Raw genomic sequence first — 21,423 nt, forward strand, 5'->3', positions numbered from 1 at the left:
ATCCACATTAAAAAAACAGCAAATTAGCGACAGAAAAAAATACGAAGCAGTGGCTGTGTTACTATTTGCAATGGTTAGAACACACGTGCTCTAGATACAAACCAGTGTGAACAGGACCCACTTTCCAACACAGAACCCAAATCCACACTGGATTACACCACCTTCAGTGTAATGAGTTAAGACACACTCGGCCGACAACACAATGTGCTTTGCTGCGTGAGAGAGGGTGAATGTCGCTTCGCATAAGATTTCTTATATGGACCTGTTTCCATCAAGCTCCTTTCACGTTCCATTCTCTCTGCGGCAAGTGCTTGCTGACTTTTAATTTGCTTCTGATGTCCCAGAAGTTATTTATTTATTTTATTGGTAGTTTATGTCCTGCCCCTATCCCCGCTCTATCCTATCTTTTCTGCAATAATGTCATGTCAGAGGAATATGCTGTGTGTATCTCAGAAGGTGGTGGAATCTCTGGTCGTGATATGAGCGGCTGGGGAGTCTTCAAAACGCATATACATTGTGGGGGAGGACTTCACACCACTGCTGGAGACACAGCTGCTGCGGTATTCCCCAATAATAATGCATGCCTGACTCTGCTAGTTTAGCGAGTCATTTTGAAAAACGTACGCATCCACCGCTGCGTTTATGAATGGCACTTGGTGGGACGCCCGGTGTTTTCCACTGCACTGCCATGTAAGCTCCCTCTTACCTCCTCTCAGCTGCCGGGCATCTGCGAAAAGCCCAGGGAACACGCCTCCTGGCATCCAACCCTGGGGAGGCATCACCATGGCCACAGGTGTGTGTGTGTGTGTGTGTGTGTTTCCCCGTGGCTCTGCAATGTGACGGCAGCCGAAAGCAGGTAAGAGGGACCGATGGCGGTGGGCCCTCCCCGTCGCTGAAGACTAGTGGCCCCGCGAAAGTGGCTGGCGGCTCCTGAGGCTCTTCATAATCATCGCCAGTTTGCTGCTGCTGCCGGCCCATGCAGAAACCATACCGCCTCTTTCTTTGGAGGTTTTTAATGGATGGCCATCTGCTGGGAGTGCTTTGATTGGTGTATGTATTCCTGCATGGTAGGGGGGTTGAATTGGATGGTATTCTTGCAGTCTCTTCCAACTTCTGATCGACGGGCACTTTGGCATCTCAGAGGTGCTAAATATTGTAAGAGAGAGATGAGATTACTTCAGAAAAAATAAGCAAAATAATAGTTGATACCAAAGTTGTTCTAAAAAAAGCTTACACTAAATCGTCCTCACGTATAAGTCCAGGTCTTTGAAACTCCATTCTGGAAAAAAAACAAAACCAATGCTGATGATTAGTGTAGTCGGTCCCAGTTTGATTCAATACAATCAATAACTGTTAAGCGATTTACATTTAAATTCATTTTATTATTTCTTTACATTATTTATAGTCCAGCTTTCTGCAAGCAGCAACTCAAGGCTGAGATTACACAAAGAATGTAATCAGCAAAATACGGAACATTCAATAACTACTGCATTTAGATTTTAAAAGTCTGGAACCACTCAAAGCCAGTGGCGAAGCTACCATAAGGGCAGGTGGGAGGTGCGTGTTGCAAAGGTAACTCAGGCGGCCCTGGGGAGCTACCACAGCAAAAATGTATTTTTGATATTGTTAGTGTTTTTTTTACACTTTACGGTATTAATAAGCAGGGGAGCAGTTTTAGGATAGCAGCACACCAAAATTTGCAGGATATCATCCCGCATTACCTCCTGCTGATAACAGCCAAGTTTGTTTGGTTCAGGGGTTCAAAGTTATGGACCCCCCTCAAAGAAGGTACCCATCCCCCATTGTTTCCAATGGGGAGCCTAATAGTAGATGGAGCTACCTGAGGTCCCATAACTTTGGACCCCTGAACCAAACTACATAAACTTAGGTGGTATTGTTATCATCAGGAGAGTTTCCTAAAGATATCCTGCAAGAATTTTGATGCTGCTGCTGCTAACCTAAACACTATGCCCCTGAAGGCCAAAACTGAAAAACACTAAAAAGTACAATGCCAAACACAAACCAGCATGGGGGGGGGCAGCCAAGAACTCCGATTTTGCACTGGGCTCCATTTCCCCTATGGCTATGCCTCTCACCCAGTTCACCTGGAGAAAATGGATGCTTTGGAGAGGAATGCTGGACTCAATGGTGCTATACACCTGCTCAGGACCCCAATCTCCACAAATTTCCCAACCAAGTGCTGGTTTAATTCCTTTGTCTCACTGAGGTAAAAATCGCTGCCATAGATCAAATCTTACCTCAACCCGTTTCAGCTTTCTTCGAAATCACCCACAACCCAGGCATATATACATTTTTTTATTTTATTTTTTTACTTTCTACGTAATTGTTTGTAGGAAACATTTTTTTGAAAATTGTGAGCCAGGTACAGAAATCAACTGCAAAAGGAAGACATCCCGGACTACTACCAGGTGGTGAAGATGCCACTCAGCAAATCAGATAGGCCTGAAGGCTTAGGATATAGATTTGTCAGGACAACTGACACCACAGAACAGTTAATTGAGGGATCAGGTAACTACCACAATTGCCTTGGACACAATAATCTCCTAAGCTTTGTCAATTTAACGGAGAGCTCGGCCCTTTGTAAAGGGCGAGTGTTTGCCCAGTGGCTGAGCTTTTCTCCCATAACTTTCACAGACAAGATGATGCAAACAGTTGTTGAACTCCCTTAGGATAGGCTACAATACTTCAATATCAGTTATAACTGGCAAGACTTAACACATCCCATGACAACAGAATAGACACTGACAGATGCAAATTAATATGACAGAAGCTACTGGGACTCCAGTTGGGTGCAACTGGGCTTATAAATATAATAACAGAAAATAGAATTGCAATCCATATATAAACTACCCCCCCCCCCCCCCGCAACACACTTCTATTATCACCTCCTGGGATCCACCAAAATTCTCTTGGCTATGCCAACTCTCTTACACTTGTCCAGCGCCTTTATCCAGGAGTAGCAGTAGGCGTGGGAGGTTAAGAGCTTCGTGGTATCTAGGAGGAACCCTGGTTTGATTCCCAGCTCTGCCGCCTGAGTTGTGGAGGCTTATTTGGGGAATTCAGATTAGCCTGTGCACTTCAATATCAACACCAGCTGGGTGACCTTAGGCTAGTCATCACAGCTTTTGGAGCTCTCTCACCCCCACCCACCTCACAGGGTGTTGTTTTGTTGTGAGGGGAAGGAGACAGGAGATTGTAAGCCCCTTTGAGTCTCTCTTGCAGGAGAGAAAGGGGGATATAGAAATCCAAACTCTTCTACTCTTCTTCTGCTTCTCAAAACAGTGCTCCATGGAGCACTTGGCAATCTCAAACATCTCCAAGCTAATGTGATGATAGTTGTCGAAGGCTTTCCACGGCCGGATTCAACTGGTTCTGGTGGTTTTCTCCGGCTGTGCTTGGCGATGGTCTGGTGGATCTTGTTCCCTATGCGTTTAAGGCTAAATCTGTGGCTGGCATCTTCAGAGGTGTATCACAGAGATACACCTCTGAAGATGCCAGCCACAGATGCAGGCGAAACGTTAGTTTGCACAGGCAAGCAGGAAGCGTTTGAAAACCGAGTTAAAGGGGGAAAGTTGCTAATTTAGCCACGTCCATTTAAGCCGAGTTCAGGCAAATAAAATGGGTCAGAAGTGCTTGGATGTGTGTGTGTGAGTTCTGTGGGAACTTCTCCCCCAAAAATGCTTTTTAAAAGGGCCTGAACCTGTTATATTTGGCCTGTGCAGAATCACCCCTAGTCTGCCTCTAGAACATAAGAACATAAGAACAAGCCAGCTGGATCAGACCAGAGTCCATCTAGTCCAGCTCTCTGCTACTCGCAGTGGCCCACCAGGTGCCTTTGGGAGCTCACATGCAGGAGGTGAAAGCAATGGCCTTCTGCTGCTGCTGCTGCTCCTGAGCACCTGGTCTGCTAAGGCATTTGCAATCTGAGATCAAGGAGGATCAAGATTGGTAGCCATAGATCGACTTCTCCTCCATCAATCTGTCCAAGCCCCTTTTAAAGCTATCCAGGTTAGTGGCCATCACCACCTCCAGTGGCAGCATATTCCAAACACCAATCACACATTCCATGATGAAGTGTTTCCTTTTATTAGTCCTAATTCTTCCCCCCAGCATTTTCAATGAATGCCCCCTGGTTCTAGTATTGTGAGAAAGAGAGAAAAATTTCTCTCTGTCAACATTTTCTACCCCATGCATAATTTTATAGACTTTATAGACATAATTTTATAGATTCTGAGTCATGACGCTGGCATACCCAGGAGGTCTCCCATCCAAACAACAGCCAGGGCTGACTTTTGAGCTCTGACAAGATCAGACTACCACATATCCATTGGGCTTAGAAGGTGCTTAGGAATTCACTGTTAGTCTCTCTCTGCTACCTCCCCCCCCGCCCCCCCCGCCTTTCCTTTCACTCTTTCCATCATTAATCGTCTATCACTGTCCCATCAGCTTTGTGGAAGCTGTACATTTTGCTCGCATATAACTCAGGCCCTTTCCGCATGCAGGTAATCAAACCGGGATAGCACCAGTAAAAAAACTCGGGTTGGGGGGTAACTTCGCACGGATCCCGATCCTAATGCGGATTCGCTCCATGTTCCGCCCCCCCCGGGGGGGGGGGGTTGAGAATCGCGTTATGTGCGATTCTTTTGTTTTGCTGAGCAAACGGCCACAGCTGAGAGCTGCGTTAAAACAAGAGAATCGCACATGATGCGATTCTAGAAAACCTCTTCCCCGGCAACCGTCTGCAGAGCCACGCAGAAGAAACGGGCTGTATCATGGCCCAGGGGATCGGTCCTGCGTGAAAAAAAAACCCGGCAGGAAAGAATAAAAACAATGCACCTTCGTGCAAAGGTACGCCCGCCAGCCGATGCACTGGCTGTCCTGCGAAGGGGCCAGGGCGAGGACGGGTTCATGTAACCTGCCTTTCCCCCACTTTTATTGGCCCGTGCGGAAAGGGCCTCAGTTGTGCCATGCAACGATCCATTCTGGGGGTCTTGCAATTGACAATAATGAAATTATAAATACATGAACACTATAGAGGCAAGTGCGTGGTTCTGCTTATCCTTATGGACCCATCAGTTAATGCTGCAAAGGTATGTGGTGCTTATCACCCAATAATATCCCATTTTACTTGGCCAGTTTGCACCTGTTTAAATAAACAAGGCAATAAACAAATGAAACAGTCCCACATCCCATTGTTTGCCGTGGCAGAAACTCAAATGAGGGCCCACTGGCTTTTATTGTCCAAGCCTACTGTAATGTGAGCCCGGCTACAGGCAGCTGAGTTTCTATTGTGCCAAACGCCGGGCTCTTTGCTAACAGTCAGGCTTGAAACCTGCTAATTATTAATAGCGAGTAAATAGTTACCAATAGCTGTACAGCGCTGTGTACTTTGCGGCACAGTAAACCCAACGGGCTTCGGGTGATTTTATCAAGAAATAGGCAAGATCACAGAACCGATGTAATTGTCTGAAGTTCAACAAACCTGTATATTTGTTGTGTCAATTAGAGATAGGCAACTGTTAACTCAGTGTGACTTTTGGCAAGTTCTTAATGGCAGGGTTTCCCTAGCAGTGGGGAGGGTTTTTAGCATAGCCCCGGAGTAGACCCTGCTGAATTATTATGCACTTTGTTTATGCTCTAAGACTCTTTGCCTGTATCTTGGAAGATATGAATGAAGTGCATAATGTGGAGGATGGGGCTGCACTAAAATCTCTGCTTTTCTGTGGAAGATGTAAGACCTCTATGTTTGTGCCGTGGCTCGATAGACCTTGCTTAGCTCACAATGTGGTCCCTGTGAGTTCCATGGTCTTTGTATTTGTGCTGTGGAGAACCCGGTTTGATTCCATGCTCCTCCACCTGAGTGGCAGAGGCTTAGGAGCAGCAGTGGTGTAGGAGGTTAAGAGCTCGTGTATCTAATCTGGAGGAACGGGGTTGATTCCCAGCTCTGCCGCCTGAGCTGTGGAGGCTTATCTGGGGAATCCAGATTAGCCTGTACACACCCACACACACCAGCTGGGTGACCTTGGGCTAGTCACAGCTTCTCGGAGCTCTCTCAGCCCCACCTACCTCACAGGGTGTTTGTTGTGAGGGGGCAAGGGCAAGGAGATTGTCAGCCCCTTTGAGTCTCCTACAGGAGAGAAAGGGGGGGGATATAAATCCAAACTCTTCTTCTTCTTCTTATCTGGTGAACCAGATGTGTTTCCACACTCCTACATTCCTGCTGGGTGACCTTGGGCTAGTCACAGTTCTCCGGAACTCTCTCAGCCCCACCTACCTCACAAAGGTGTCTGTTGTGGGGAGAGGAAGGGACAGGAGCTTGTAAGCCACCTTGAGTCTCCTTACAGAAGAGAAAGGTGGGGTATGAATCCAAACTCCTCCTCCTCATTCCCTTGCCAGGCTTCTATTGGCTTGCAGTGGTGAGCAGGATGGCCCTGCCAAACCCCAGGTGGGCTCACCTTTGGCCACCCACATCCCAGTTCTTTGCCAGCCAGGTGCTCCAGTCAGCACTGTTTGTTCCACGGCTGCTGATCCTCAGGGTTGGAGGAAGTATGCAGCAGCTGCTTTCTTCCTGCGTGGCCTGGGGGCAGGCTGGGTGACGCCTGCCGGAGTCCCGCCCGCTGAGCAATGGCGCTCTCGTCCCCCAGTGCTCATCTCCGTCCCCGCCTCTGGATTTATGGGCTACTCCCCGCCATTGCCGGGACAACTAGAACATAAACTTGCACAGTTCTGTAAGACCGTATATATTGTTTGATTTACAAAAGACAAAACAGTCTGATGTGGAATGAGACCGTATTTTCCTCAGTTGCCAAGAGATGCTACAATAAAACATTGCTGAAAATACTGGCTCTGTGACGTGCAGGTGTCAGGGTGACCTAGCACCTGGGATTTATCGCTCCCTGCTATGACTGGTGATCGTGGAAGTGTGCGTTGAGCCACGTGTCTGAGAGAAAGGAAGAGAGCGCCCAAGGCCAAGGGTTTCCCAAGCTCACGCACAGGGTGGTCATTATATCCGAGCAACGCCCTTGTCATGCATGAACACTGCCTTTTCTTCCCAGCGCAGAACCCTTCGGTGTTCTGGTGGAGTTGCTAGCAAGCATTGGTTTCCCCATCGATCATGCGACAGAAAGGCATGTTGCCCCTGATCGCAAAGCGAAATAGGAAGGCGGCCTCTCATCTCCACTCTTTGGGTTTTCTCAACCTTGTACCACCTGATTGGCTGACACCAACACGAACGAGCAGCAGCATACCTGGGGTCAAATGTCCCCATTTAGTCACGTGGGGGGCGGAAAATCACCCCCACAACTCTCCTCCTCCCCCCGGGTCCATATACTGACTTCAAGACCTGGTGCAAAAAACCCCGTCATTTGGTCGTGGTGGGAAAGGGTGGCCGCCCTTGGCGGGGGACGGGGACACTCAGATTTTGCACTGAACTACATTTTCCCTAGATACGCCTCTGTGAATGAGGAAACTTACAGCGTGATGATATCTTGTTGCACAGAAACTTGAGGAGAGCCCTCCTCTCCTACATCTAGCTGCATAGGCCAGGAGTCTGCAACCTGCGGCTCTCCAGATGTTCATGGACTACAATTCCCATCAGCCCCTGCCACCATGGCCAATTGGTGGCAGAGGCTGATGGGAATTGTAGTCCATGAACATCTGGAGAGCCGCAGGTTGCAGACCCCTGCCATAGGCAATCCCTACTGCAGATCTCCACCCTTGACCCTTGTGCTGATCGGGAAAACCTGAGATCCCCCTTGCGTTCTTCAGAGCCCTGCATGCAAACTAGGAACCCCGGTGTTATAGCGAAGGATTGCAGTCCCACCCGTCAACAACGCCTGGCATTCTTTATCGTAATCATGTGTTGATTGATCCCGTTCGCATCCTGTGTGGCAGCCATCCCATTTTATCCTCCTCGTTTTATCCCCTGTAAAATAGATTAGGCTGATTGACAGCACAGCCCTGCGAGCTCTTGTCTGGGAGTAGGCCCCGTTGGATTGCGCTCAGCAGATTTGCTTCAGATCTGGATCGCGCAGTCGCTCAGTGTGTTGCCTGGTTGAGACGGGTCTCCCACTTAGATCCCCTTTGGCTGGAACCCAATTATACCATAAAGCCTCTCTGCCCCAAGAGGATAGGAAGCGTTCCTGGAGAAGGTGGGAATCATTTCTCTGCCATGTTTGGGGGCAGGGCGTTTTTGAATACCTCGGTCTCTGTAATGGAGCATGGAAAGGAGTTCATTTAAGTTTGCTACCAAGAAATCTGTGCAAGCCCAGACGTGCTGCCCCTGTCTTGCGATGCGCGGCTCATGTTGATAATTCAGATTTCACAATATCGCTCAGAGGATTGGCTCTGCGTTGCCTTTCAGAAATCTCCGATGGTTTTAAGTGGAGATTGGCACCCGAGGTGAAACCTTTTTTGTGTGTGTTTTTTTTTAAAAAAGAAATCCTTTCCCTCATTTTATTTAGAAGAAAGCGACACGTAAAGCGATGCTGAAAACAATTCCTCCCGAGCCGGGCTGATTAAAACAACGTCAAGGTTAAGGCACGCAAACGAAACTGCACACGAATGAGCCGTGCCAAGTTCAGGTTGACCCGAGGAACGCAGCATGCAGGGCCATTGCCATAGTCACTAGTGATGGTCGCTGTTGACTTTACATGACAGCAGCTGGCGTTAATAATGCAGTTGCCAAACACACACACACACACGCACAAATCCCCGTCAAATTATGAAGTTTCAGTTGGTCCTCTCTTGCCAGCAACTGTAGATGTGAAAATCAATTTCCATTAAGCTAAAATGGAAAGTGGATAAACGAAAGAACGTTTTAACCTGATAGGGGCACAGAGTCCAGCAAGGCAAGCAGAGAAAGGACAAAAGGTTTATACAGAGGATAACAATCACTAAGTGCCCCCCCCCACCCAATACACATGGCCAGCACACTGCATGCTCAGGTGTATGTTTGCTCATTTCTTTTAGTTTTTCCTGCTCAAAATTTTGACTTCAATGACTCAAAAGTTTGACTTGTCTCATTCGACCCGGTAAGCTGAACTCTCCATGGCCAGCATGGAACGACCTAGGGAAGGTAGTGCATTCCACTGTTGAACAGCCCTTACTGTCAGGAAGTTTTTCCTGATGTTTAGCTGGAATCACTCTTCCTTCACCTTGAACCCATTACTCCATGTCCTAGTCTCTGGAGCAGCAGATAACAAGCTTGCTCCCTCACCAACATGACATCAAATATCCAAACATGGCTCTCATGTCTTATCTTTCCCTTCTTTATAAGATAACTTCAGCACAACCTCTGAACAATCTTTCACCCCACATTCATTCATTCATTCATTCATTCATTCATTCATTCATTCATTCATTCATTCATTCGGAGTTGAGTTGCCCACAGCCCCTCCTGCCAGTAGTTGCCACAACCTTGAGATGGCCCTCGGAGCCACCTCGCGTCCCCTTCCCCTCAAAGCATCAAACTGTGACTGCAGGTAAGTCTGTGCCATGCATAATCCTGGACTTCGATGAAGCTTTTCTAAAGCAAAATGGAATTACGAGAAACTGAGACGTTAGGCTGCAGTTAAAAGGTTTGATTTATGTTGTCATGATGACCACCAGGGATTCCCTTATCTTTATTTATATAGTAAAATGCTTTTGCCATAGTTTTAATAACATTAGGAGAAAGCATGAAGACATTATGATTTGTGGTGGAAATAATCAGGAAATATGGTCACTGAAGTACAAAATGCTGAAAACTGAAAAATTATCCCAGGTTTTGAATTTTGGCTCCCAGAGTCAAAGAAAAATGGTCCTGGCTTGAATTATAATTTGTTTTCTTCTCTGCAAATGAGGATTCACACCTCTGGTTGAATCCTGGTTTGTTTTGAATTTGCCTCACAGAAATAAATCCTCCTTTATTGAAATGTCAAGAAGTATATCTGTTTCTGCAGGGTCAATGTACAATTTATTATACGATAATCATTAGAAGCACACCAAAATATTGCCTCAGACACCTGAGATCCAACAACAGTGGAAAACACCTCATTTTTAAATGCAAGAGTTGAGAATCCTAATAGAATGTAATAAAACATTGAAATTCCTAACTATAACCTGTGTCTTTCACCAAAATTATGGCAACATTGTAGAGGTTCTTTTTTAATTTAAAAAAGGAAATCAACAACCAATATCTGTGTATTTCTTATTTGAGGCTGGAATTGATTATGTGTGAATAATAATAATAGTAAGAAAAATTAATTGTCCTTGATTAAGATATAAGTAACTGCTTACTAGATATTGCTGTTTTGGAACAAAAGGTTAGAAGGTAACACAATTTAAAACTACGTAATGTTCTCTCTGAATTATATTCATGTTGTAATTTTAAGATCCAAGGTATATGTGTATACACACACACACACACACACTTTCTTTTCTGGTTTTGAATTATATTTGAGAAAATTAATAAAAATATGTAAAAAAAAACCCAACCAATATCTGAAGCACATTTTCACAACACATAAAACATATACCTGTGCTTTGATAGTGATTATTCCAGAAAGCAATACCCCTTTTCTCCAATTTACCAAAATTATTAATAGTCTCCCTTTCTTCTCTGGCCTATCTAATGCCAATAAGCTTCTCCGTCTAACACACAGCACACAAATACATCCATAAACACATACACAAACACACAATTCATGCCATTATACTTCCCAGCCTGATATTATTCTTGCCTGCCCTGTTTCACCCTCAGTTTTAGCTACCATTAATGAGTCCCACCCATAGAATGGAAACTCTTTGACTGTACCTCACTCACTGAGGTAATCCCATAACAAGTGACACATGCATCAATGAATAGCCCAAAACCATAAGCCTCTGTTAGCTTCCACAAAGCAAACAGTGATTTCTGTCAGAACGACTGACTTGTCATTTTCGTTGCGCAACTCGCCTTGACTGCCGCTGATAAGAATAAAAGGTAGGAACACACCTCCCATCTTTTATGCTGCTGAGAAGAGAGTGTTGGAACTGGTCCTAACTGGTCCTGCTGGGACCTCAAACACTGCAACGGGACCTTCGCGTCTCACACCAAGACTGGGGTCTCCAACCTTGCTAAGCCTATGGCTGCTTTTGGACTTATGAGAAAGGGAGCGGGCACCATCACAAAATGGCTGCCACGGGAGGAAGAGGGCAATCGCAAAAGTCTGGGAGTTTCCAAGCCAAGTGTCCCTGTGTGGAAACTGTTTCTGAATGGCTAGATTTGAGTCCAGTAGTACCATAGAGACCAACAATAATTTGGGGGATGAACTTCCAAGACAAAATTCCCTTCATCAGCTACTGGACTCAAATCTAGTTGTTCTACTGCAAATAATGAAGAATTTAACAAGCTGGCCGAGGGCCCAAGCCAATGGATCCTAATGAGGAGTTCTTCTCATGGGTCACCTGGATCTGGATGGCCCAAACTAGCCCAACTTTGTCAGACTGCAGAAGCTGAACAGGGTCAGTATTTGGATGGGGGACCACAAAGGAAGCCCAGGGTTGTTACGCGAAGGCAGGTAATGGCAAACAACCTCCATTCATGTCCTGCCTTGAAAACCCTTCCGGGTAAGTCAACTGCAAGCTAATGGCATTTTCCATTACCAAGCAAGGGTGAAGTTAGACTTCTGTGTGGGCAAACCATCATCATGCCAGTTTCATAAATGGGAAGCCCATACCTCATGCCCAGAGAGGTTGAAGGGCAGTGAGAAAAACTTGATCTGCAACCTTGTACCTGCCTATGATGGTGTGTGTTTGTGTGTGTGTGTATAATGTATACTATTGGGATGTGGGTTTTAAGCACATGTATTGGGGACCACTGAAGAAGGTTCAAGTGGCCGAAACATGTCTGGTCTTTTGTGGTTTATTGTGAAGTCCGTACTTTATCAACTTGGTATAATATGGCTTCTCATCTCAGCAAAACTTAGGTCTGCAGTTATTTTAACGAAGCCTATTTCTCAGGTCTGTTTTTTTTTAAAAATAATAAATTGGTGCACACAGAATAAATATATTCCTTTTATTTGTTTGTTTGTTTGTTTCCTGCCCTTTCCCTGCAGGGCTCATTTTCTACGTGTGTTGTCTTTCATTCAACCTCAGGGACGGAGTGAGGGGGAAAAGCGCCTGGTGCACTAGTGTCCACCCCATCTCCCAGCCTGTCAAGATCTCTGCAGGTGCCTCGCACAGTTCCTTCGAGCTACGCCTCTGCTCAACCTCTAAGAGTGCAGTTCGAGGGGGTGTAAATGAAGCCTTGGAAGCGGCGCAGGTTGCTATGCCAGCATAAGGGGTGAATATGCATGAGAAATTTTTCTCTCTTTCTCACAATACTAGAACCAGGGGGCATACATTGAAAATGCTGGGGGGAAGAATTAGGACTAATAAAAGGAAACACTTCTTCACACAACGTGTGATTGGTGTTTGGAATATGCTGCCACAGGAGGGGGTGATGGCCACTAACCTGGATAGCTTTAAAAGGGGCTTGGACAGATTCATGGAGGAGAAGTCGATTTACGGCTACCAATCTTGATCCTCCTTGATCTGAGACTGCAAATGCCTTAGCAGACCAGGTGCTCAGGAGCAGCAGCAGCAGAAGGCCATTGCTTTCACCTCCTGCATGTGAGCTCCCAAAGGCACCTGGTGGGCCACTGCAAGTAGCAGAGAGCTGGACTAGATGGACTCTGGTCTGATCCAGCAGGCTTGTTCTTCTTATCTTATCTTATCTTATCTTATCTACCCCTTTGCGATAGAAGCCTGTATTGGCTTGGACAGGGGTATTCTGAGGGCAATCCCAGGAGTGGAGCTGACTTTCGTGGCTTCCAGTGCCTTTTCAGTTTGGGAACATCTCCTTTGCCAGGCACAAACTTACATCACCAGCCAATGGGCTTTTCTGTTTCTTTTCTTGGCAGCTGTGACACCAAATGCCTCTCTGGAGGTGGTGTGGCGCCACCATGCCCGGCCACTGCACATCTGCCCTCCTTTGGATTGGTGTGCCTGGCTTTTCAGTTGATTCTGGGTTGAGTTTGTTCCCCTTTTTCTTTTGTTCGCGAGATGTCACGGAAACCCCCTTCTCTCTCACTGAGCTGCTGAAGAGCTGTCTGACACAAGGAGATTAAACCTCAGGACTAACCTGATCATTAGAAACAGTGACGAGTCTCACTTCAGGCAGCAGATTTCAAGCTAGCACTGAAAGGTTACTTGTGGAATTTAATAACTGGTTTATCACCAGGAGAGGGAGGCCCTATCCTGCCTGGTGCATGAGATCTGGGCTGAGCTTCTGTGGGAGATATTCAGGTTAGAAGCATATGTATCCCTGAGTAAGACGAACGAGTGAAATTTTTAAAGAAAGTCACTTTCGGGTACAATCTCAGGAGCACTTTCCCCGAAATGAGCTCCACTGAGATTTACTTTTGAGCAAACCTGCTTGGGATTGCTTCCTTTTGAGTCTTAAAATGTGGGAGAAAATCGGGTCATAACCTAAAATAAATGAATCTATGCCCCCTTCGCCACCACCACAAAGGATCTAACTGGCTTTCTGTGCCCTGGGCATACAGATGTTTGGAGCCACTGTCTGAACATCTGCTTTACACGCAGAGAGTTCTGAGTTCAGCCCCCAGTTGTTGTTGTTGTTGTTGTTTGTTTGTTTGTTTGTTTGTTTAACAAACATAATATACCGCCCCATCCCGAAGGGGCTCTGGGCGGTGTACATCATAAAACATCATACATAAAACATCATAATATATTAGCTAGAGGAGCAAATCAAAATTATAATTAACATCTACGCTCCATCACTATAAAATCCCATTTAAAACAGCAGTTAAAAAGACTGTGTAGTTGGCTGTCCCTGACTAAAGAGATATTAATTATTTTTTAAAAAATCCGGCCAAAAGTAAATCTCTGTCTCTCCCTAAGCTGTACCACCCCGTGTGTCTGTCTGTTATGTGCCATCAAGTCGCTTCCGACTCATAGCAACTCTATGAATCAATGTCGTAGAGTCATAGAGTTGGACGAGACCAGAAGGGCCATCGAGTCCAACCCCCTGCCACGCACAATCAAAGCACTCCTCCAAATCAAAGCATGTCCTCCAAAATGTTAACGTCAATCCACCCCATAATCACCTGGAAAAGAACACAACCTCAGGTCACACTGTAGAATTTTTACAATCTTCACCCCTTTCCAGTCTTCAAAGTGAGCGTTACATTTTGGCAGGAGATGGTAATGAAACTGCATCCAGACGGCTATGGCAGCAGAGTCTACTGTTCAAAGGTGCCATTTTTTTCACCCTTTAGGAGGTAAAACAAACATTTGAGAACATGGTTGCTTATTCAACTGTTAATGTGATACCTAGGCCCGACCAGTGTGTTCCTTTCATCGGCTCCCAAGACAAGTACATTAGAACCAGTGATGTGCAAGGCAAACTTTCTCCTTATTATTGGGACAGCTAAGATTTAGAAGCTCTTGATTTTCTTTTGGATAATGCAGCCATTAACTGCTAATTCTCTGAGTAAGGAAGGGAGCTCTAGCATTGTGGTGGAACACATGCTTTACTTACAAATGGTCTCCGCTTCAACACCGAAAGGGTCAGATATGGACAGAGGTGGGATCCAGCAGGTTCTCACAGGTTCCCGAGAGTAGGTTACTAATTATTTGTGTGTGCCGAGAGGGGGTTACTAATTGGTGATTTTGCCACGTGATTTTTGCCTTAATTACGCCCCTCCTCTCAGCAGTAGTGCACAGAACTTGAAGCAGTCTAGCAGGAGGTGCACCGGCGTGCGTGACAGCCTACGCCTGCGTGCATTCGTCTCCTGCCCAAGGACCGGCGCAGCGGCTGCGTCCTTGCCACAGCCCCGCCCAGGAATGCCCCACCCCCAGAATGCCCAGCCCCGTCGTGCCCTGCCCAGCCCCATTGGCGCTACGCCACAGTTTGAATCCCACCACCATGGGAACCTGTTACTAACATTTTTGGATCCCACCACTGGATACGGAGCAATGTGAAAGATTCCTACACAAGGTCCAAACAACCTGTTACATCTACCCTGGGACTGTCATGGCAACTTGTAGCAGGATAACAGATGTGAGTTCCTGTATGAGGGTTGACTTTACCCGAGGAACTGTCTCCTGCAGTCTTGCTCTGTGCCTAATGACACCTGAACACGGTTATCACAGGCTTCAGTGATGGAAGGGTCCCTGAGTGGAGTAATTGACTTTCAAAATCAGCTGGGAAGTAAGAGGAAGGGGAGGCCGTGTTTTAACTGAGAGTTGGTTGATTTTTTCTTCCTTCCTAAGCCTGTGTGTTGGAGTGTTAATTTTGTATTTGCTATCTCTTTTAAGATTTGATATAGCACCAGCTGCGGAGCTACAAGGGGAAAGGGGGTGCGCTATGCACCGGGTGCACGCCTGAGGGCGCAAATATCGCCCCCGGCCCCTCCCACTTCCCCCCTGCGGCGCCTCATCCCCCCTCCCACACTTACCTTAGTTCCTTTCCTTTTTCAAAACTTTATCAGGCTGCAAAAGGCCTGTTCTCAGTAAAAACAGCCTGAGGAACTACAATTCCCAGGAGACCTTGGGGCTCACAAGGTCTCCTGGGAAGTATAGTCCCTCAGGCCGTTTTTACTGAGAACAGGCCTTTTGCAGCCTAAAAAGTTTTGAAAAAGGAAAGGAACTAAGGTAAGTGTGGGAGGGGGGGCGCAGGTGAGGAATGGGGGGGACCGCAGGGGGGGCACGTGGGGGTGGAAAATGTAGAATGCGCACCGGCGCAGTTTGGCCCAGCTACGCCTCTGTATATCACCTGGAGAGTTGATGATTTAACCTGGTGAATTTTTGCTGATGAATCTTTACACTTCGTTTGGACTGCTGTGTGTGTAGCTGTGATTGCGTTTGCAAGGGTCCCTGTTTACGAACCCTTGGATGAAGAAGATCAGATGAGGAGAGACTTTCAGCTCATCCTCAGCAATTGAACTGCCCTGCTTCCTGACTGAGTTTCTTGGAGTGTTGGCAACGCATGAGAAGGTGAGCAAACCAGCAGTTCCGTACAGGTCCCTGTGGGAGCTCGATTCAGAAGTGCCAAATGGGGTTGATTCAGACTAGGACCATGGCAATGGAAGGGAATCCCGCCTCCCACCCGTGCTGTTTTCACCCACTCAAAACAGCCTGGGGGATGTTATTTGCCCTGACAAGAGGCTGCAGATATATTGAATGCTTGCACATGCAATCCCATCCAATGGGACATAACACCTTTGTGGCCATTTCGGATCAGGGAAATAATGCAGGAGAGTCAGAAATTGCTTCACCTCTGCATTCTGGTCTGGAACTGAACTGGGGGGAGGAGGAGGAAGAAGAAGAACAAGAAGAGAAGGAGGAGTTTGGATTTATATCCCACCTTTCTCACCTGTAAGGAGACTCAAGGTGACTTACAAGCTCCTTTCCCTCCCTTTCCCCACAATAGACACCTTGTGAGGTAGGTGGGGCTGAGAGAGTTCCAAAGAACTGTGACTAGCCCAAGATCACCCAGCAGGAATTTAAGAGTGTGGAAACACATCTGGTTCACCAGATAAGCCTCTGCCACTCAGGTGGAGAAGTAGGGGGATCAAACCTGGTTCTCCAGATTAGAATCCACTTGCTCTTAACCACTACACCAGGCTGTAGCACTTCTGAAATGCGCTCCCATGGGAAATCTGCAGCTGGCATCCCGCTGGGAGTGTCTGTGGTGATCACCTGATCCACATAATGTGAAGTTTGGCCCTGAGACACTGGAGATCTGCAGCCATTTGGAGTTGATAGTACTGCCCACGATGGACCGATGGTCTAACTCAACAGAAGGAAGAATCATGGGTGCAGTGCAGTACAATGAACAGACTTGGACTAAGGTGACTCCCTCTCTCTCTCTTATTGTAGGGATAAAAGGAGATAGCCCTTGAACACTGCACTGGGTTCCGGTGCAAATTACTCAACATGTTGTTATAAGTAGATGCTATTATTATGCAAGGTGACTACTTATGAAGCCAGCCCAACCACCCCTCTTTGAGCTAGTATACCATAGTAAGTTGAAACTGAAACCTAAAGGGGGTGAGGATGTATTGTCAGCACAAAGAAATTTGATAGGTGTTGACGTTAAAAGTTATGGCCTGTCTTGCTAGCATCGTTTTGCCACCAGGTCAGCAATTAAATTAAGGTTATGACCTTGGATGAAGAGGGGGGCCAACATAACTAGATCCCCCCCCCCCAAAAAAAACCCATGCTTTTATCTAAGTGCTTTATATTAAGGTATAAAAGTGGTTCAGACAGACACGGTTGCGCTACCAGAAGCATTTTTCAGGTCTGTTAAATAAATTACCAATAGCTTGATCACTTTAGCATAACATTATAATTGTTTATTGGGTTCTCTGAATTTCCAGCTTTTTTTTTTTTTTTTGACATCTTTATCCCCTTTTGTAGAGACGGAGGGGGGAAAGGTTTATCTTGGCAAGGGCGAGAGGCTTTCTTTTTTAAACAAATAAACACTGAGAATTTATTTATTTATTTATTGAATTTGTATGCCGCCCTCCCTCGAGGGGCTCAGAGCGGTGTCCAACAGTCATATATCGAACATTAAAACAGCTAAAAACAATCAATCCCCACTAATTAAGGAACCATATTTGCATAATTCATTTAGATTTCAGATGGCATCAGAAGTTCCTCCTCTCCCCCTACTTTGCGCCCCCGGGAGGCCAGATGTTAATTTTAAAGCAAGTTTTCGATGTTACCCCAGCTGGCCGAATGCCTGGTGGAACAGGTCCGTTTTACAGGCCCTGCGGAAACTTTGTATGTCCCGCAGGGCCCTGGTCTCACCTGGGAGCCTGTTCCACCAGGTAGGGCCCAGGGCTGGAAAGGCCCTGGCCCTCGTAGAGGACAGCCGGATTGCTTTGGGGGCAGGGATCACCAGTAGGTCCGCCTCTGAGGAGCGGAGGGGGCCTAATGGGACGATACAGGGACGATTATGGGGCCTAATAGACAGATTATTATAATGCTATAGCTATATAGCTATGGAAGATTTTTTTTAAAAAAACGCCCCTCATGGTGCAAGGCTGGAAATGGTAGCTTTAGGGGAACGTGGTTGGGGAAAAGGGCCTAAGCATTTGGCGCCTTTTGAAGTGCAGCATATTTTCCACAGGGAAGGCACTTCTGCATACAGCCAAAATCACACACTAAAGATGGCTTGCAGAGATATGGAAACGACAGAAGGATTGATCTCATTAAAATCTCTTCCAGTATCTTCCCTGGGAGAGAGGTCGACTGATTGGCCTGCAGTTTCCTGGGTCATCCCTTCTCCCTCTGGTGAAAATTGGGGTGACATTTCCAGACTTGTGGTCTATCGCTTGTCCTCTGAGGTCTGGAAGATGATGGACAAGGGCTCGGCAAATTCTCTAACTGTGGCCCCGCAAGTGAGCAAGTTGAGAGGACGGGCAACCAACCCAGAGGTGGGATCCAGCAGGTTCTCACAGGTTCCCGAGAGTAGGTTACTAATTACTTGTGTGTGCCGAGAGGGGGTTACTAATTGGTGATTTTGCCACGTGATTTTTTACCCTTGAATTACGCTCACTCTCACTCCTCAGCAGTAGCGCACAGAACTTGAAGCAGTCTAGCAGGAGGTGCACCGGCATGTGTGGCAGCCTGCGCCTGCGTGCATTCAAGTTTCCGTAAAGGACGAGGCGCGAGCGGCCCGTCTGCTTGCTACACAGCGCCCCTGCCCTTGGCAGGGAATGCCCTCTCCCCCAGAATGCCCAGCCACGCCCCTGTTGTGCCCTGCCCAGCCCCATTGGCGCTACGCCACAGTTTGAATCCCAACACCATGGGAACCTGTTACTAAAATTTTTGGATCCCACCACTGAACCAACCTCTCCACTGAATGTGGAGGCTGAAACGGAGAGGGGTAAAATGACCATTTCAATGAAGCACCTTGTCTGGCCGTTCTCTTTCCAAACTCTTCCTCCTTTTTTTGAAAAAAAGGAAATGCAAGAAAGATGGTTTACAAGGCACTAAAAGGGGTTTTCAAGGTAAGGCAAAGATGTTAAATTTTCACCTGTGGGTTGACAGAATTTTTTTAAAAGTTACACCTTCATTAAAAAAAAACAGGATGGAAAATGCGTATAACAAGCACTTCTTCTGTCAGTTTTTGGTATATGTTATGCAGAAAAACAAAAGCGGTTTGCAGCTTGTCCAAATTACACAGAGGCCATTTTCCGCTCACTTGCTTTGAAAGCCATTAAAATATCTTGACGAAGCCCAGCAGCGGGGGGTTAATGGAAGGCGAGGCTTAGAAGCAACCTTTAGATTTCCCCCTAAGACTTTCTCACGCGGGACCTTCTTACAAACACTGCAAGGACCTTTCACCTCCCCCCACTCCTTCACAAAAATCAATACAAAGCTGACAGATGCTACGGCACTACAGATTTCAAATTACCCGCTGGAACTCTACAGCTGGCCAGCCTTTTCCCCCAAACTTGGAAAAAAGCATTTGTCTTCCTACCCAGTTGAGCATGTGCATGACGCTGCGTAAAAAAGATGACCATAACAAGTTGGATTATGTACATTTACCTGGAGTAAACAAGGTTATGGTATCTGAACCGTCCCACTGATGATAAATAAGGTCACCTGGATCAAAGAACAGCCAGATTTGAGTCATGTAGACCAACAAGATTTTCAGGGTAAAATTTTACAAGAGTTAAAGCTCCCTTTCTCAGGTACCAAGGGAAATACCTTCACCTGTAATGTTCACACCTGCACATTCATCCTTGATGGCTGAAGCATCTCATGATACTTTTATTAACTATTTGTTGACCACCATCTATGCAGAATCACGTTTTGCAGAAAACAAAAAGACACGCTCTTGCCCCAAGGAGCCTACAGACGTAAAATTTGACAGGAGATAAGAGAGACTGGTGAGGATAAACACAGAGGAAAATATGTTTCACATACCCTGTTCCCCCGAAAATAAGCCCTAGCATGATTTTTCAGAATTTTTGGAGGATGCTTGAAATATAAGCCCTACTCCAAAAATAAGCCTTAGTTACAGATTCCCCAGTGCAGCTGATCTGGTCACATGGGGGGGGGGGCAAAATCATGGGAAAAAAATAAGACATCCCCTGAAAATGAGCCCTAAAGCATCTTTTGGAGCAAAAATTAATATAAGACCCTGTCTTCTTTTCGGGAAAACATTTCAGTAAGATGGCTCACATACATGTGTGAATAAGTCAACAATAGAACCAGGGGGCATTCATTGAAAATGCTGGGGGGAAGAATTAGGACTAATAAAAGGAAACATTTATTCACACAACGTGTGATTGGTGTTTGGAATATGCTGCCACAGGAGGTGGTGATGGCCACTAACCTGGATAGCTTTAAAAGGGGCTTGGACAGATTTATGGAGGAGATCTATGGCTACCAATCTTGATCCTCTTTGATCTGAGACTGCAAATGCCTTAGCAGACCAGGTGCTCAGGAGCAGCAGCAGCAGAAGGCCATTGCTTTCACATCCTGCACGTGAGCTCCCAAAGGCACCTGGTGGGCCACTGCGAGTAGCAGAGTGCTGGACTAGATGGACTCTGGTCTGACCAGCAGGCTAGTTCTTATGTTCTTATGTTCTTAACACAGGGCAAATGTTATATCACTTTGCACTACCTCGGACACAATGGTTTTTCAAAGGGTCACAATCTAATTTTGGAGCCATAAGAAACTGAACAGTGCTTATGCAAGCGTGAAACAGCTCTGAGAACTGAATAGAAAGGGAAAATCCGCCATATACAGTCTCTGTCATCATTTCTATCCGGTCAAAGAAAAAAGCCACACCTGGTACAATTCTGCTTGCTATGCAAGTTTTGAAAGGTACAGATGTTCCCTCAAGGACTTGACCTGACAACTGTGGAGCATTTTTAAGACTGCATTTTCACTGCGTCCATAGCATATTATGAGAACTTGGCTAGACACAGGAGAGTGAAGGAGGAAAGTTTAGCTGGGCCAAACTTGGGCCGAACACAAGATGATCCCCCCTCCCTTTTTAATGAAACTTGGCTCAAGACATAGACAAGACTATAAATCTTTCCTTTTTATTGACAGACATCAAAGAGTTGTAGGGCTAGAAGACCCCCGGATTGAATCACACCTAATCACAAGGACTTCGTTTGGCCCCTCAGTTTACTGTTAACAATTTCCCAATGCAATTTCTTTTATGCAGCAATTGCTGCTATTGTAACTTTCTTCAGGACCCTCTGGTATGCCACAAGTGAATGAATGAATGAATGAATGAATGAATGAATGATAGATAGATTTATTGATTTATTGATTTATTGATTAGATTTATATACCGCCCCATCCCCGAGGGGCTCCGGCAGGTGTACAACATAAAATTCATAC

General features: G+C 46.2%; 1 protein-coding gene across 2 annotated transcripts in view; it reads right to left on the reverse strand.

Annotated features, from left to right (window-relative positions):
* The window catches only part of NUDT14 (nudix hydrolase 14), an 82,820-nt gene that overhangs the window by 47,459 nt on the left and 13,938 nt on the right, over window positions 1-21,423 (reverse strand). The window contains exon 2 of one of the 2 annotated variants that reach the window (XM_048483263.1): window positions 1,237-1,279. In XM_048483263.1, coding sequence (XP_048339220.1) covers window positions 1,237-1,279 — 43 coding nt within the window. The remainder of the gene's footprint in view (window positions 1-1,236; window positions 1,280-21,423) is intronic. The other variant, XM_048483264.1, reaches the window with a different exon arrangement.

The sequence above is a fragment of the Sphaerodactylus townsendi genome, linkage group LG02, assembly GCF_021028975.2.
Source record: "Sphaerodactylus townsendi isolate TG3544 linkage group LG02, MPM_Stown_v2.3, whole genome shotgun sequence".
In the NCBI taxonomy this organism is placed as follows: Eukaryota; Metazoa; Chordata; class Lepidosauria; order Squamata; family Sphaerodactylidae; genus Sphaerodactylus; species Sphaerodactylus townsendi.